General features: G+C 36.7%; 1 protein-coding gene across 1 annotated transcript in view; it reads left to right on the top strand.

Annotated features, from left to right (window-relative positions):
- The window catches only part of LOC116575044 (phosphatidylinositol 3,4,5-trisphosphate-dependent Rac exchanger 2 protein-like), a 118,523-nt gene that overhangs the window by 81,968 nt on the left and 18,921 nt on the right, over positions 1–17,634 (top strand). Inside the window, exons 4-6 of the mRNA XM_032316126.1 lie at positions 1,640–1,744; positions 9,176–9,277; positions 12,422–12,583. Of these exons, the coding sequence (XP_032172017.1) occupies positions 1,640–1,744; positions 9,176–9,277; positions 12,422–12,583 (369 nt within the window). The remainder of the gene's footprint in view (positions 1–1,639; positions 1,745–9,175; positions 9,278–12,421; positions 12,584–17,634) is intronic.

The raw sequence follows: 17,634 nt of genomic DNA, 5'->3' as shown, positions 1-17,634 counted from the left end.
AGAAATAAAAGGTATCCAAATAGGCAGTGAAGAAGTCAAACTCTCTCTCTTCGCAGATGACGTGATTCTTTATATGGAAAATCCAAAAGACTCCACCCCCAAACTACTAGAACTCATACAGCAATTCAGTAACGTGGCAGGATACAAAGTCAATGTACAGAAATCAGTGGCTTTCTTATACACTAACAATGAAAATACAGAAACTGGGGGCATCACGTTACCTGATTTCAAGCTTTACTACAAAGTCATGATCACCAAGACGGTATGGTACTGGCATAAAAAAACAGAAGTGGCAGGGGGGTGAGAGGTTGGGGTACCAGGTGGTGAGTATTATAGAGGTCATGGATGGCATGGAGCACTGGGTGTGGTGAAAAAATAATGAATACTGTTTTTCTGAAAATAAATAAATTGGAAGAAAAAAAAAAGACACATAGACCATTGGATCAGAGTAGAGAGCCCAGATATGGACCCTCAGCTCTATGGTCAATTCATCTTCCACAGAACAGGAAAAAATATACAGTGGAAAAAAGACAGACTCAATATATTTTTTGCTGGCTATATAAAATAGTATGCATTGTTGCTTTCCAAATGTATGTCATGGAAATTCCAGAGGGTACTTCGGTTCTAATATTTGATCAATACATTTTCTGTGTCTTCCTGGTATTGGAGCTGCTTTGGTAGATACTAATCCTAGCCACTGAGAGAAAAATCTAATGACGGAAGGATGCTCAGAGGCCATGATGGTGAAATTACTCCCTTTTTGAAAGTACCCCTTCTGTGGCAAATACGAAGGTTATTTATTTTGTTCCTACTTGATCAGTTTTAGTGAGAAATATAAACACTAGAAGACCTTTATGTTAATCCTGAATCTGCCCACCACTGCCCATTACGGATTGCCCTTGCAATTTCCACCCAGTGGTCTTCGCTTTTGTTTTGGAGCTACACACTGTTGTAAGTCCTATTACAGTATGACAGCTGTCTGAAAGTAGCTACCATTTCCTTACTTTAGTATACTAACAAATCATTCTACTTGAAGTTACCTCTCATACTTTTTCACAGAGGGTCTCATATTAGAGTAGAGTCTTCAAAGTCCATCATTATCTTAGTCACTTGTTGCTGACTATTCTCATTTGTTCATGTCCCTCCTAAACACAGCTGTCCAGATTGGTGCATGTGAACTGCAGGGTACTAGGTCTCTCTATTCCTGCATGATCAGGCACATGCTTTTCCCTGTTCCTAAAATGCTTTCTTCCCTCACCCTGCCTGGGAATGATGGATTCATCTCTCTGAACCTTGCTCAGATACTACTTTTTTTTTTTTTTTTAAAGCTGTATCTGAACCCTCTCAGGAAAGCTAAGTACTCTCTTCTCTGTAATTTGCTACCATTTGGCTCATTTCCTTAGTACTGCATACATCATATTGGACTCTAGTTAATATAACCTTTTTTCCTAGATTATTCTTCTTGAATCAGAGAAAATTGATAAATAAAGTGTGCTTAGATACATACATAGAATAGAGCTCCCAAAATATTGTAAACGCTTTGGACACATAAAGTATGTTCACAAACATCATACAGGTTAATCTTTCCAAGTAACTACTGCCATGACTCTCTCTAACTTATCCTTATTCAAATTCACAGAAAGACAAGTTTCATATATATGATGAATATTGTAGTAACCATGAGAAGGCAGAGAAATTGGTTCTCGAACTTAACAAAATAAGAACAATCTGCACATTTCTTTTGGTAAGTATATATATGAGTGTTACCATACGCTGTGATTTGTTGATAGGCTCTCTAAGGAACCAAGGACTAACGTCAGTGTGGTGTAAAAAGTACTCATGGGACAATGCTTTAAATGTGTCTAACCTAGGAGACTAGAGTCCCAAAGGACTCTAATCGTAAGAAGAGAGAGTTGGCAGGAGCTCATGGATGGGCAAATACTGATAATGCCCTCTCCTGGCTGACTATGAATTGTTTGTGAGAACCACAGATTCTTAGCGAGAGAAGACATTTATGCTCATCATTGCTTTTATATCCTTCAGCTCCCTGGGGTTTCATTTGCTTTTGCTAAGAGAGCTGTAAGTGGGGCAGTCACAGGAAGGAAGCAGATCCTGGGTATGGTAGAAAAGAAATTTAAAGATTGACCTTTCTCCTGCATAAATTCTTTACTCACTTTCCACAGAAAGAATAAGAATCTATGTTTCATTTCTTCAGGATAGCACAAGGAAATGCATATTTTGGTAGTAATTTGGGCAATTTAATTGCCAGTGAGGACCACATTGTAAGTGTACAATTCAATAATATCTAGCCAATTGTGGAGTGCAGGAATAATCCCCAATATCCAGTTATAGAGATTTCTAGCACGTCCCTCATGCCTGCTCATGGCCCATCTCTACAACCCCTGTAAACTCTAGGCAGTCATTGATTTACTTTCAATTTCCGTAATTTGCCTTTTCTGGATAGTTCTTACAAATGGAATCCTTCAATGTAATATTTTACACCTGGTTTCTTTTACTGAGTAAAATGTTTTGAGGTTCATCCCCATTGTGACATGTATCCATATGCCATTCATTTTTATTGCTGGATAGTATTCGTTGTACGGCTATACCATATTTTATTTATCCATTTGCCGGTGTATGGGCTTTGGTCAGCAAGCAGGTATGATTAATGATGGGCCTTGAAGATCTTTTTGGAGAGAGGTATTAGTATAGAAAAAGTCAGGAAATGTCCAGTTTGAACTGTTCTATAAACGATGCTGAGATGAACATTCATGTACAAGTCTTTGTGTGGATATTTTCATTTTCTTGGATGGATGCTAAGAGTGGAATTGCTAGGTCATAGTAAGTGTATATTTAAGAAACTGCCAAAATGACTGTGCCATATACACCAGCAATGTACGTTTGCAGTTTCTTTATATCTTTGCAAACACATGGTATTACCAGTTGCAATTACAGCTGGTTTAGTGGATGTGTAGTTTATCTCAAGATGATTTTTATTTGCATTTCTCTCATGACCATTGATATCAGGCATGCTTTCAATGATCTCATTAGACATTCATATATCCTGTTGGTGAAATGCTTATTCAGAACTTTTGTTCCATTTTTAAATTGAGATGTTTATCTTATATTGAGCTACAAGTGTTCTTTATTTTGGAATACACCTTCTGTATCTGACATATAATTTGTGAATATTTCCACTCAGTGTGGTTTGTTTAAAAATGTTATCTTTTGGAAATCAAAATTCTTACATTTTGTTGAAGTTGGATTTATTTTTTCCCTATGAACATATTTTCATTTTATTTAAGAAGTCCGTATTCAGGTTTTATACTTACTTGTTAAGTTTTTTCCCAAGTATTTTGCTCTTTTTGATGCTGTTATGATTGGAATGATCTTAATATCATTTTTTGGACTGTTTATTGCTACCATATAAACATTTGACTTTTATTTATTTTTGTTTATTGTATATTTTTGTATCAAGTGCTTTAAATTCATATATTAGTTCTAGTAGTTTTTTGGTAGATTCTTTAGGACACTTTACATATAGAATGAAGTCATCTGAGGGTAAAGACAGTTATATTACTTCCTTTACAATATAGTTGTCTTTTTTTTCTCCCTGGGTTTTGCACTGGTCAGAACCAGTTTACGATTGAATAGAAGTGATAAGAACTGACATGCCTGCCTTGTTTCTGATCTTGGGGGAAATCAATCAGTTTTTCATCATGAAGTGTGATTTTAACTGTTGTCAGAGATGTCTTCTTACAGTTGAAGAAGTTCCACTATATTCATAGTTTGTCAAGAGTTTTTATTGGAACCTTTTTGCTTTTTCCAATGTAGGTGTTTAAAGCTATGAATTTTGCCCTACACACGGCATTAGTTTTATTCCATAAAATTTTACATATGTTTTGTTATTGAAAAGGTCTAGTTTCCTTTGTAATATCTATAGTCTATTCTTTATTTAGAGTTTGTGTTGGAAGACAGTTCTTCATGGGACTGTGTCCCTGCACATTTTCTGAGTGGAGGGACTGAATGCTTTTGTTCTGGCTGATCTTTAAAGGATGTTTATATCACAATATAAGGGATGTTTATATCAGAAAGTAGAGATATTCTCTTCCTCCTAAGCGATGGGCAGTCATGCCTGCTGACCTCATGAAAGATGCATGGTTGTTAGCCTTAGGTCTCCTTTCCTGGTGTCCCATGCACATGGGCCACCTGGTCTTCCCTGTGTTGCAATTTGGGAACTGAGCCTTGGCAAACTGGCCCCCAAATAATGATACTCTGGCTACTGCTATTGCTCTAAGGGGAAAAAAGTCCTGTAGCTCTGGCCTAGGAGTTTCACCTGTTCTTCCAGCATCCAGAAATCTCTGGCCTGTTGACTTTTGAGCTTGTCGGTAGGGTAAAATCTTAGAATCATCAGTTTTAACATTCTGTTATTTTATTTCCCAATGTTGGAATTTTTCAAATTTCTTCCTGTAGTTGACTTTTTAAATTTAATTCCATTTTGGTCAGAGAACATAATTAAATCATTTAAATCTTTTTAAATTCATTAAGACATTTTTATGGTTTAGCATATGATCTGTCCTGGAGTTTTTTGTTTTTTCCCCCTCTCTGTATGCTTCATGTGTGCTTAAAAATGATGCATATTCTGCAGCTGTTGAGTGGAATATTCTATAAATGTTAGGTCAGTTTTGTTCATAGTGTTGTTCTTCTCTTCTTTGTCTTTTCCTCTGGGTGTTCTGTCAGTTATTGAGGGTAGGATATTGAAATCTATAGGTATAATTGTTAAATTGTCTGTCTTGCCTTTCAATTATGTCAGTTTTGTTTTATATGTATTTGGGCTCTGTTGTTAAATATATACTCATTGAAAGTGCTTGTATTTGTATTTCTATTGATCATAAAATGTTTTTCTTTGTCCCTAGGGATATTTCTTTTATTATTTATTTATTTATTTGTTTGTTTTTTTTAAAGATTTTGTTTATTTATTTGACAGACGGAGATCACAAGTAGGCAGAGAGGCAGGCAGAGAGAGAGGGAAGCAGGCTCCATGCTGAGCAGAGAGCCCGATGTGGGGCTTGATTCCAGGACCCTGAGATCATGACCTGAGTTGAAGGCAGAGGCTTAACCCACTGAGCCACCCAGGTGCCCCGGGATATTTCTTTTCTTAAAGTCTGTTTTGGCTGATATTATTATAGCCATGACACTTCTTGTACTGTTTGTTTATCTTTTTCCAGTATTTTACTTACAAAGTATTTAGGCCTTTGAATCTAAAACATGTCCCTGGGAGACAGTATATAGTTAGATCCTACCTTTTTAAAAAATATATATTTTATTTAAATTCAATTAGCCAGCTATAGTACATCATTATGGATCTTGCTTTTTTATCTAGCCTGATCATCTCTGACTATTGATTGGAGTGTTCCATTCATTGATCTTTAACTGAATTATTGATATTGTATGACAGGTATCATTTTACTGTTTTTTCTGTATGTGTTTTTATTGTTGCCCCTCTGTTCCTCCTTTACCTTCCTTAGTGTACTGTTTTATCTCCTCTGTTGCTGTTTTTGAACTATTTTTTTTAATGTTTAGTCTTTTTAGTGTTTTATTTTCGTTTTTTTTTTTTTACTGTTTAGTGTTTTTAGTGTTTAGTGTGATTGCTCTAAGAACAATATTCATCTTAATTTATCAAGTCTATTTCCTGAAGTTGGTTTCTGTTTTTTGTTTGTGTTGTTTTGTTTTGTTGTTGTAACTTTCCTGGACTTGATTTAAGAACCTGTGACTCTTGTATGTACAGCTGCTATCTCTACTCAGTTTTTTTTTTTTTTTATATATAATTTAGCCTTTCTTTTTAGGGGGTCACTCCAGTAACTGCTTAACTTAGTTCTGTTGGTGGTTTGTCAGAGGTTACCAAACATCGTTAATCATCTTGTCTATGGATCTATGTGTTAGTTGGTGGGGGGTGGGGGAGACTTCAAAGGGTAGGCAGTTTTCAAGTCAGATCTAGGTTTTTATTTCCATGGGGATACCCCTTCCCCTTTAGGTCTTTTCTACAGATTCACAGCCTGATATCTGCTCCAAAGAGGGCTGTAATCTTAGGCCAACAGAATTGTGGGCATTCTCCATTTTTCTTATAGAGTGTGCTAACTTTATTGACAATGCCCTCAGGAGTGAGATATTCACCCTCTGCAGTAAAGGGTCTACCTGAAAGCAGGTTTTCAGGGTCTATCACTATGTCAGGGCCCCTGCGATGGAGCCACTGCAGGACAGCCACTGTGGAGGCACCATTTTGATAGGGCCACTGTGCAGGGTGAGCTGAGGAGGATGGGGGCATGAGGAGGCAGAGGGAAGGCAGGAGAAGCTCTTGTGAGAATGTTATAGACTCCCACCTTTCTTACCTGAAATTTCCACAGTTTTTCATGAATAAAAAGATCGTTTTTTTTGTTGTTGTTGTTGTTTGACTTTAGTTGATTTCCAGAGCTCTGAAGTTGATATTTTTGACAATTTGCTGAGGTTACAGTTGTTTTTTTGTTGTTGTTGTTTTGGTTTGGTTTGGTTTGGTTTTTTTGGAAGAGGATTTACTGATCCCTTTTCTCTGCCACAGCCAGAAGAGGTGTCTATGCCACTAAAATTTTAGGGCTTTTTAGGAGGTGTTAGAGCTTCATTGTCTTAGTGAATCTGGTCTTTTCTCAGCACAGTCAACTCTTTGATCCCCTTGGTCTAGTTTATTTACTGAATTGTGTCAAGCCATGCCAGTAAAGTCCGAAGAGTGCTGGTTTTTATATGGTCTTACAGCACAGTCTGGTAGGTAACCTGGCTTTTATAATTCCCGCTCTGATACTAAGTGACCTCTAATTACTTGAATGACTTTAAGAAATTCATTACATCGCTGGTGTCATTTTCCATCTCTGTAAAATGGGGGTTAATAACAGTCACCCTTGGGAAGACAGGTGAGAGTTTATAGATTTGGTGATGGATACTTGGATATGCCACCACCGTTTTCATCATCAGGGAGATCTCTGGGAGGTCATTTAGAAGATATTCTTTCTGGACGCATGGAGAGAGAGTTGGCTTTCATAAGCCAGTCTAAAGTGACAACCCACCTCTGCTATTATGAAGACAGTCCATGATCTGTACTGTCCTATTAGACAAGGAAATAACAGTGTGTTAAGCAGTCATGAAACTCTTAGGGTACTTCAACCCAGGGATGGGGAAAGGGGTGGATGTGTTTCTAAGGGGTGCTAACTTATGTAGGGATGCTGAAACATCACTGGAAATACAGTGAGATGTACATGGTTGTGTTTCATATGGTTCCTCTGGGGACAGCACCATGTGGGGTTGGAAAAAATATTTTGATAAACTGATTGCAATGGGGGATGAAGCCCTCAAAGAGCATGCTTGAGTCAGAACATTTCTTTGCTTCCCTGTCTTCTAAAGTGTCTGGGTGAAGTTAAAGGCATGATGTTAGTTTTGCTGACATGAATACATTTGGCTAAAGCCAAGTTGCTCACGACAGTTGGGGGTGGGGGGCATATACTGCTACCCCCAGTCTTTTCTTTTTCATCCTTTCCTGCTTAGCTCTTGGTCTCACTTCTCAATGTATGTAGGACAGTAGTATCAACGCTTGTAAAATGCTGGTATAAAGGTTGTTAAATTATCAGTATGATATTTGAGGAGCCCTTTTCTCCATTTACTACATATTTATTGACTACTTTCTTTTTGCCAGCCACTCTGATAGGCATTGTAGGAAAAGGATTTGGCACAAGTTTCTAATCTTTTTCTTTTCTAAATTGATACTTAAACTATGAAATAAAGACAAGATGCTTCAGAGGATATAGGCTTTTTTTTTTTTTTTTAATCAGAGTTGATTCTCTCTTCTATTACATCTTATTCTGATTGCTGCTTTTGAGATTTCTCCATTCATCTTGCCTCTCTGGTGATCATACCTGACCTCCTTCTCAGAGACTGGCTGGCCATTGTCACTGGCAGTGTATTATAACTAAAAGTAATTTAGCAATCACTTGGTTAAAACACGACAGTTTTACAGGCAGGAAAACTAGCGTTCTGAAATCAACCCAAAGTGGGAGCTCTCTGCCACTCACGGAGCTCCCAGGGGAGTGAGCCGGTCCGATGGTGGAAGCAAACGGGTCACACACAATAACTGAAAGCGAAAACTGTTTATTAGCGTGTACCACACAATAGCTAATACAAGACAGACAACTCTAGCCACGTGGGCTAGGGAGAGGGCCCAGGGCACTCCCGCTTGATCCCCTTCTCTGGAGCACAACGTTTGGGTGCATCGACCGAGAAGGTGACCGATCCCCTCCCTGGAGCACACCCTTTGGGTGCATCGACCGGGAGGATGATCTGAGCGAGAGTGTCCCAAGAGCACACTCTGACAAGCAGAGGGCCAGTGTTGCTTATATGCCAGTTCAGTCACTGCGTCAAAGGCGCTTGTGGTTAATCTGCGATCTGCTGTACGGGCGAGGCTGCTCGTCTGCTGCTGCTGATGTTGCTTGTAGCACGTACCCCATGTCCTGGTGGTCTATCTGCGGTCGGCTATAACATCCTGCATAACATCTCCTAGTTCATAACAGTTCTCGGAAGCCCTTTGTCTGCTGGGAAGTTCTGCAACAGTGGTGTTCATGCTCACAGGACTCCCTCACAAAGTTACATCACTAGTCAGTGGTGAGGATGTATAGAACCCAGTTGTCTCCAGCCCTGCTCTTTACAACACAGCACAACACCACAATTCAGCTACAACACAACTCACTTTATAAGCAGGATTGATCTGTGTATCTTTGTGTCTATTATTTATTTATCCATCAGTCCATTAATCCACTCATCTGTCCATCCATCCATCCATCCATCCATCAACCTACCCATCATTTATTCCTCCATTTCTATCCTATTTCTTTTTTTCAGACTTCAGAGTATAGTACATAAAAATTCATTTTAAAGGTATGTATTTAAAACATATTTTGGTTTCTATAACTAACGTGATATGAAAATACTTCTCTTTGTCTTCTGTAAATGTTCTTTGTGATTTCACAGGCTCATCTCAGAGAAAGAAGGTATAAAGACAGGCTTTCACAAGTTTTTGACAGAAAATTTTATGATAAAAGAAAATTTCATTCCTTCAGCTTTAAAAATTTGTGATTAATTATTTTTATCTCCACTGCAGAACTGCATGCTACTTGGAGGACGGAAGAATACAGATGTTCCCCTGGAAGGATATTTAGTAACATCAATACAAAGAATTTGCAAATACCCTCTCATTTTGAAGGTATTTTATGTGTTTATTTCACTGTAGTATCTTTCTTGTATCTGCATATTTTGCTGCATATTTTGCTTTAAAATTTTTTTCTTTTAAATAATCTGATTTTCTGAAGAAAGAGCAGCTCAGAGTTACTAGGGAAAATAGCTATTTCATCACATATATATGGATTAGGAAACAAATCTTTTAGGGAAGGAGACTTTTAGTGCTCTCTGTAGAAAACTTATCCATTTCAGTTTTATTTAGAGTAAATGCATTAGTTTCAAGATAGATCCCATTAAATATCTTATGACAAGTTTATATTGCATATTATCTACAGGGTTATCTTAAGTAAATCTATTGTTTTATTTTTTGACTTCCCCATTGATGCTAATGAACTTAAAGTGAAACTTACATAATTTCACAGTTTGGTTTTTGAATCAGTATTATAGGAAATGTTGTGGGTCACATGGGACAATAAATGGTAGGATGTAGAATGACTGTGCTAAGCAAGTACTGCCTCTGGACACATTAATGGTTGTAGGCCATTGCCTCATTACAATGACTAAAAGTGTTATTGTGAAAAACATATTTTAATGTGCTAATTATGCTTGTACTGTAAGAATATGTGAATAGATTGGAATAGCAATTCTGGAAATGGTGTTTCTTGGAACTACAGCAGCAGTTTGGGTTGGTGGTTGAGCACGGGAGCTCTGAGTTCAGATCCTAAGTATTCTGCTTACTAGCTGTGTGACTGAATACATAATCTAACTTCTTAAAGCCTTGGGTTTTTATTAATGAAGCAGAAATAATGATGATGAAATTGTAACATATGTCTGCAAGGATGTGTATAACGGATGTGTATGTCTGTGTATGTGTGTATATACATATACATATACATACATATGGAAAATGTATTACATAAAAATAGTAATTAAACTGTTATGCAAATCATTTAGCACAGTATGTACTCCATATATGTTAGCTATTATTATTCATATATATTTGATTCTGATTTATCTTAATAGTTTAACTACTTCTTTAAATTTTTAAAAATTTAAAATATTTCAATATGTTATGCACATATTAACTGGTGTTCTTATTGATTTACTTTTTGAGAAACAAATACAAGGAATTTGAACTTAAAATACATTTTTTTAACTACAACTTCCATGAGTTGCATAATTGGGTTTTTGTGTAAAATTTCTTTGAAAACAATTTCTCCTTATTAAAAAAAAACAAGTTAAAATTGCTTGGCTAAGCCACAGAGGGAAGCTAACATGGGATCTTCAGTTCTGCAGACCTTTAATATGGTGTTCAGTACAGGAAGGTTGGGGCAAACATGACTCCTGTCTTTCTGAGAGTCCTTTCAGACTCTTGACTTGGTGACTCAGATCACATCAGCTATTCCTGGACCTGATTTAGGAATCCCAGGCATCTGTTTGTTTTAAGAGTCAGAAGGGATAGTGATATTAAGAGAAGGATATCACGCTAAGTAGTTGTTCTAAATCACTTCTGGATGGGGATGACCACCAGATAGGGTTGGCTGATCTGACCTCTCAACAGATAGAATAATGGACACATCCTTGCTTAGGAAGAAAATGATCAACTCAGCACTCCTTCAAGAAGTGGAAAGATGCCATCTTTCCCCTTCTTTGGATGATCATCTTCACAAAGAAACATGAAGAAACTATTTACTTGTGTAGTAGATATGTTGGTATTGATAATTTTTTTGTTGTTGTACCATTGTGCTGATAGTCTCTTTGATTTTGGTTGGTTTTATTTATTCAGAGAAAAACATTAGGTGTTACACTTTGTGTTAAACTATTGGTCATATTTGTGGAACTTGAAATTATTGGTGTGGCCAACCAGTACAGTGTTCATAGAAAGTAACTGACAAAAGATTATTACTAGTTATTTTTCTTGCTATTTCACATTGTCTACATTCATGTCTCAACTTCACAGATACGTGCTGGGCACAATTTCATAGGACCTCAAATCACAGTCCGCAGACTCACTTGACCACTTCACATAATTTACAAATACTTCTGCACTTTAGAATTTTTAGAGAAGCTAGCATATCTCTTTTATGGTTTTGTGATCCAACATAAGTTTTTAAATCTTATCTTGGGAGTGATGCAATGTGTATTCTTCTGGCGATAGCTCTGCAGAATGGAGTTTGAACATACTGAATGCAGGGTCAAAGTTTATAGCAGAAGTTTCAACAGTAACAGCCCTCAAGAGAGTATAACAACTGCATAATTTCCCACTGGATATTAAGAATTGAGAAAATTATTTTAAAGACTTGCCCCAGGATTTCTGTAATTGTGTTAGTTATGTGATGATGGCAACTGTAGTAAAGAAACAAATGACTGATTAAAAAGCAATGTGGTCACAACTGTCTACACAGTGTTTAATTCTGTGTTTCTAAACAACAAACAAAACCTTTTAAATTTAAAATATTAAAGATCACACTTGCTCTGATATCCTAAATGGAAAAAAAAACATAACATGCCCCCCACCAAAACCCCCAAAATCAAAACCACAACAAAAAAATAATTGTGGAAGGGCTTATGGCAATTCATTCATTGCAGAAAGTGAAACCAAGTTTTTGGTGAAAATAGCTTAATTGCTCTGTTAGTGATGGAGTATCATGGAACTTGTAAGTTATTTATTTTGCTAGAGTATAAGACATTATTTAAAAATTTTGCTTTACTTATGGCATGTTTTTGTAGTTTCTCAAAGGTGTATTAGGAAATAAGGCATTGAAATTATTTTTGATATTATGAGACATATTTATATAAAGACTTAATGTTCCGCTAAGACTCTAAGAAGACATACAGAGTTCTATTTCTGTTGGAGCAGAGGTCAATCTTAGAAACAAATTACATGCTGCAGGTGAGATATTTGACAATTCAAAAGGAGAAATCTAATTTAGTTTTTAAAACAAAATAATTTTAAGGCAAAAAAATTAAAGGAGTTGCAAAATGTGTGTCAGGGTAATGTATATTCATTGATTCTTAGTTTTTGATCTGAATTTTAGTGGAGTTTGTGATGTCCCTTCTGAAAGTGGCTCTCACAATCTCTGAAGTTCTCATTTCCTGGACATTCTGAACCTGCTGTACCAGAAAGCTGAAGATCAAAGGGCGATTTATTTTTTGTGTGTATAAACAGGAGTTGCTGAAGCGGACTCCAAGGAAACACAGTGACTACACAGCGGTAATGGAAGCCCTCCAAGTCGTGAAAGCTGTCTATTCCAACATAAACAAGGCCAAGAGGCAGATGGAGAAGTTAGAAGTCTTAGAGGAATGGCAGTCTCACATTGAAGACTGGGAGGTACATTCACTCTACTCAACAATGGAGCTTAAAATAGTTTTGTTATGTCTTATGCTGCATGTAGAATTGTTGACATTGGATGGAGCCATAAATGGTCATTTTACCAGATAATGCCAGAGGGCTATAACCATTTCTGCAAAGTGCTGTCATTATTATTTTTAAATATCTTTAGAGTGGCAAGTTAATTGACTTAAGATCAACCTGAAAGCTTTGTCATAGAACCTTCTAATATTGTGTGGATATGAGCTTTGGTATTTCAGTATTTGTGCATCTTGATTATCCTTTTCCCTGCCCTCCTTTGGTCAGTAAGTACATAGCCTAAAACCTGGAGAGAGTAAGGAAGGGGAGTTATGCCCCGTATGTGTTCTAATGATACTGTTATTTTCAGATTCTAAATTAGGTGGTTGATGATGAATTTCATTTTAAGGCCACTTAATCTCTTAAATTGCATTTCATTGCAATTATTTCATCATTTCTAAATGAAAAGACTGTCTATGATGTGATTTTTAAGGTCCATTCAAGATGAAAAGTCTTATGGATTTATGACACATTAAAGAAAGATTTTTTTAAATGAAAAAAAAGCAAACGAAGAGTGATATATGTTTAAATCCATGGTAACGTTGAATCCCTATTATTTCATGGGGTTGGAGCCCTTTGTTATTTTAATGCTATATAAAGCATAAACTAAAATTTTGTCTTTAAATTGACTTAATTGAGATGAGAAGAGCTTTCAACTGGGATCATTTATTTTTATAAAGTAAAGCAATTAAGACATTTTTTAAAGGTATAGGGAAGATTTAAAAAGTTTCCAACCAAATAATGTATCACACAAATTCGATTGGATTGCTTTTTATCTTTAGAACCTTATAATTGACTGATTTGTTTCATATCTTCAATATGTTGGTTTCCATTTAGATCTAAAATTATATCCATTCAGATTTGCAAAGAAACCTCAAACGTTGACCTCCAGGAATTCCCCAGTTTATCCACTCTTCACCATGAAACTTTCAAATCCTGCAGGGATCAAAGCTTTCTCTTTATCTATATTCTTTCATTTCAAGTGTCCAGGGTGACCTCATATTTCAGCATGAATGTTACTTATTTCAGTCAGTTAAAATGGTTGTGTGTTTTACAGTTGATTCACAATGATAATTCCTTTCCTGGGGAGTGGTTGTCCTGCTGAGTTGAGAAAAATGGGTTGAAGTTTGCTTTTGTCGTTCTGTTGTCACTTGAGCATTGGAAGAAAAACTGAACGTGCTTTAAATTGCAGGGTTTTTCATTGATATCTGCCCAGCCTTTTCCCAAAACAAAACCTCACAGATTCTTCTCGGTACTCTAGGGGAATGGAATCTGTCATAATTTTGTTCCTCCTCACTTATATTCTAAAAAAAATTGTATCTAGTGCAGAATTAAGAGATTTTTTAAAAAGTTGACATTTCTTGCTCTGGGCATGCCAGTTACTCAAAGGAAGAATGTATGTGGATCATGTTCCGTTACTATCAGCCCCTAACAGGGGGTCCCTCAATCTCAACAGCTCTCTATGTTTACAACAAACAGTTGAAGTGCAAGAGGAAAATGCAGCACCTGGACAGAGGAAACTGGCTGCAGGAAATCAGATATGATTACAGTTCCAGCAGGCACAGAGGAGATCATATGAGTGTCGGGTCCCAATAAAAGGGCAGCAATACAGATTCTGTTTGAGTAGGATTTGAATATAATTGCATAAGACACAGCCAGGCTACTTTGGGGGGTTTTGGGACATTGAGGGAATGCAGCTTGGAGGAAGGCCCGGCTAACTGGTTGGCAATTTTTGATAAGAACATGATTCCTCATCTCAGTCCACCAGCTTGGAGAGAGGGGGAAAGGTCTTATAATACTCACACCTGGTCTGTTCCTGGAAGCTTTGGAGAAACTGCTGATAGGACTCCGATTTGTCCAGGAGAGAGGGGTAGTCTTACAGGATAAATGCAGGCCCTGGGAGGGAAGGAGGATAGATACAGAGCTTTCTCTAAATTGCAGAGATTACTGCTCAGCTTGCAGACAGCTTTGTGTATGTTTAGAGTAGCTCTAGTGGGTTTAGGACATGGCCAAGGGCAGATGTCAGGTGGCATGCTGGCCAAGAACGGAGAGTTACTTAAAAAATCTTTGAGGTAAGAAGTCTTGAGCTTATAAGGTTGGGAAAACAACTCCCTGTGTAATTCCTTCCCGAAGCTCCTGCAGACCCTTGAGGACCACCTGAGGGATGACACCCTCACTCCAGTAACTAAAATTTCTTGAATGGGATCTGAATCTGATACACCATGAATTAGCATTATTTTCACCTTAGGTGGATTATTTATTTCAAGTAAGTCACTTAATTATCCAGTCTTATCTTCCCATTAATCAAATAAAGGCTTTTTAGAGTGAAATATATCAGGTATCTTGCCTGTCTAATATTCTGTGCTATAAATTATCGTTACATTCCTTTATGTTGAATTTAGGTAAACAAGTGATTGAAATCTATGGTCCCAAATTAGAGGACATAGAGCTGAAGCCTGATTTTCAAGTAGACTTCATCTTTTGTCCGGACTCTAACCCTTACTTTGGGGATGATGTATCAGACCTCTCCCACATACTATGTGGGTTATTATAGGAGCCAAACAAAATAAGTGGAGGTGCCTTGAATAATGTCAAATGCTATGCAAATGAGTAACATTTTAAAGCTCTGGTTCAATGGTAGGATTTTACCCTTGAGAAATCCTATTTGTCTAATACATGCTCCTGACTACTGAAGGTGTTATATTACTTCAGTTAAGGTTAGATAGTTCCAAGTCACAGAAACTAAAAGAAAAATTAATTTAAAAAGATATGGGGCAGCTCACAGAATCAGTAGAAAAGCTACACTCTCAAGGGTGTCTAGGCAGCCAATGCTGGTAAGTAGGTTCATCAGTGCCCTGACTAAAATGAATAGACTCTAATAATTTTTTCTATCATTCTATTACATCACTCAGGATTCAAGATCAAAATCTAAGATCCCTGTAGTCTTGCCTAGGGGAGGACAGAGGTCCTTATTGGCCAGTCAGCCACTTTCCTTTTGAGGAAAGACTGATCTTCCATTGTATGCAATCTTGGTGAGCCCTTAACAGTTTGCTGAGGTATTATAATCCCCATTACACAGATATAAAAAATGAGGGCCATAAAATTTCCCTCAAGTGCTTACAGCTAATGGATGGCAGAGTTTAAACCTATATTCCTTGTCACCATGTAATATTGTATCTACTCAGAAAAAAAATTAAGCTAATTCTTTAGATTAATTTGATTGCTTGCCATTTAGAAGTAAATTGAATATATAAATTAGGTTTTATCATCATTTACATAGTGACTGCCATTACAGAAGATCTGTAGTTTAATTGCTCATATTTGAAGTTTTCACTTTTATTAGTATAATTTATCATATCTCATTTTTATGTCTTATCCAACATTCAGAGCATTGCATAGGATATTCTACCAAAGGTAATTGTAGGACAATGATCAGTGTGCTTGGAAAGGAAGTTCATTAGTTGGTTAATCAGAGTCACTGATTCATTTCATAGAACAGGACCAGTTGCTGTCTTGGTCTGCTTTTTGGCTGATTGATAGCATTGTAATGGTAACTTTGGAATCATAATGAACTCTATCAACAAGGGAGTATCAAAAAGCATTATATCACTTGGTAATTCAGCTTTATATCCATGATAGCCCTGTTTGGAATAGATCTCTCAAATCTGAAAACAATCATATTAAAAGATAAGAGGGAGAATTATTAATATATGAAGGCGCTGGAAAAAATAAGATCAAAATAGTCACTGCATTTTACGAAATAGAAACAGAATAGAAATTTGACACCTCTTGGCTTTCTACATGGAGAAATATAATGGCACAAAACCATTTTAACATCCATTTCCTGCTTTACATATGATTAAGTTTGTGTCTGACAGTATATTGACTTCAAGTCATGTTCTCTTACTTTATGAGTGTGAGTCTAATAGAGGTTGTGATCAGAATTCTTTTTCTTTTCTACAAAGTGATTTGGTAGATACAAATTTGTCTATTGCCTTGAGACAGAATTGATTTATAGATGGCCCTTGTTACTTAAGGATAGGTCATTTGGGAAGAAGGCCATTGAAAGTCAATCTGTGTAGAAAGGGAGCAGAATTTCCTAAGTGGGAGGGGGCGAAGCTTGATTGGGACTTCATTTCGATAAAATGAACATTTATGTTATTAGTTTTATCTAATATATGACAGAATGTAGGTTAAAACATCAGTTAATAAATTGAATCTCAAAAAGAGTGAACCAAATGCTGAATCTTGCTGGGCGGCATACATTTTATGACATATGATAAAATGATGTGATATTCTTCATTTCATGTTTAACTTTTCTAGTAGTTTTAAAAGATTTTTTGAAAGAATATTCAAATGCTTCATTCATTTTCTTGAGACACTTCTTTGATATTGAAACCATTCTCTTATGCAACACCCACCCAGTTGTCATTCTTGTCAATTTTCTTCCACAGTGAGTGGGTCTGGCTCTTGTTAGATCTTCATCTGTCTGTGCTTTGTATATGATTGGGGAAAGTTTCAGAGCCTCCTGTCATCCTTCTTCTTTGCCAAGATTATGCCTTTTCTCTGCAGTCTGCGTTTTTCTGGTATTGACATTCAACATTTAGTTGACAAGATGAATGAGGTAGACTCTGGTATTAAGCAGGGAGCGCTGGCAATGGGGTCAGATAGTGACTAGTTTCCTATTATAGTGATTTTTTGCCTCTTCATAGCTGCAAAGAATCAGTAATGAACCCTTACATAACATATTGAGAACTTAATATAAAAAGATTTAACCTTCCAAATAATCCAGATGTGGTTTAGCAATATTATTTTCATTGCATCTTTTTCAGAGGTGGGGCTTTGTTCTATTGTTGCAGTGTTTCATAAATCATTTCATAAATCGTATTTGAAGACACACTGGAAATTAGAATAGGAGCCATAAAATAAATGCACACACTCCTGCCTGTCTTTTCTGGGTGTTGTCATTTTCT

This window comes from Mustela erminea, chromosome 16 (genome assembly GCF_009829155.1).
Source record: "Mustela erminea isolate mMusErm1 chromosome 16, mMusErm1.Pri, whole genome shotgun sequence".
Classification (NCBI taxonomy): domain Eukaryota; kingdom Metazoa; phylum Chordata; class Mammalia; order Carnivora; family Mustelidae; genus Mustela; species Mustela erminea.
Note: the sequence above shows the minus strand (reverse complement) of the source record. Positions and strands in the feature narration are given on the sequence as shown.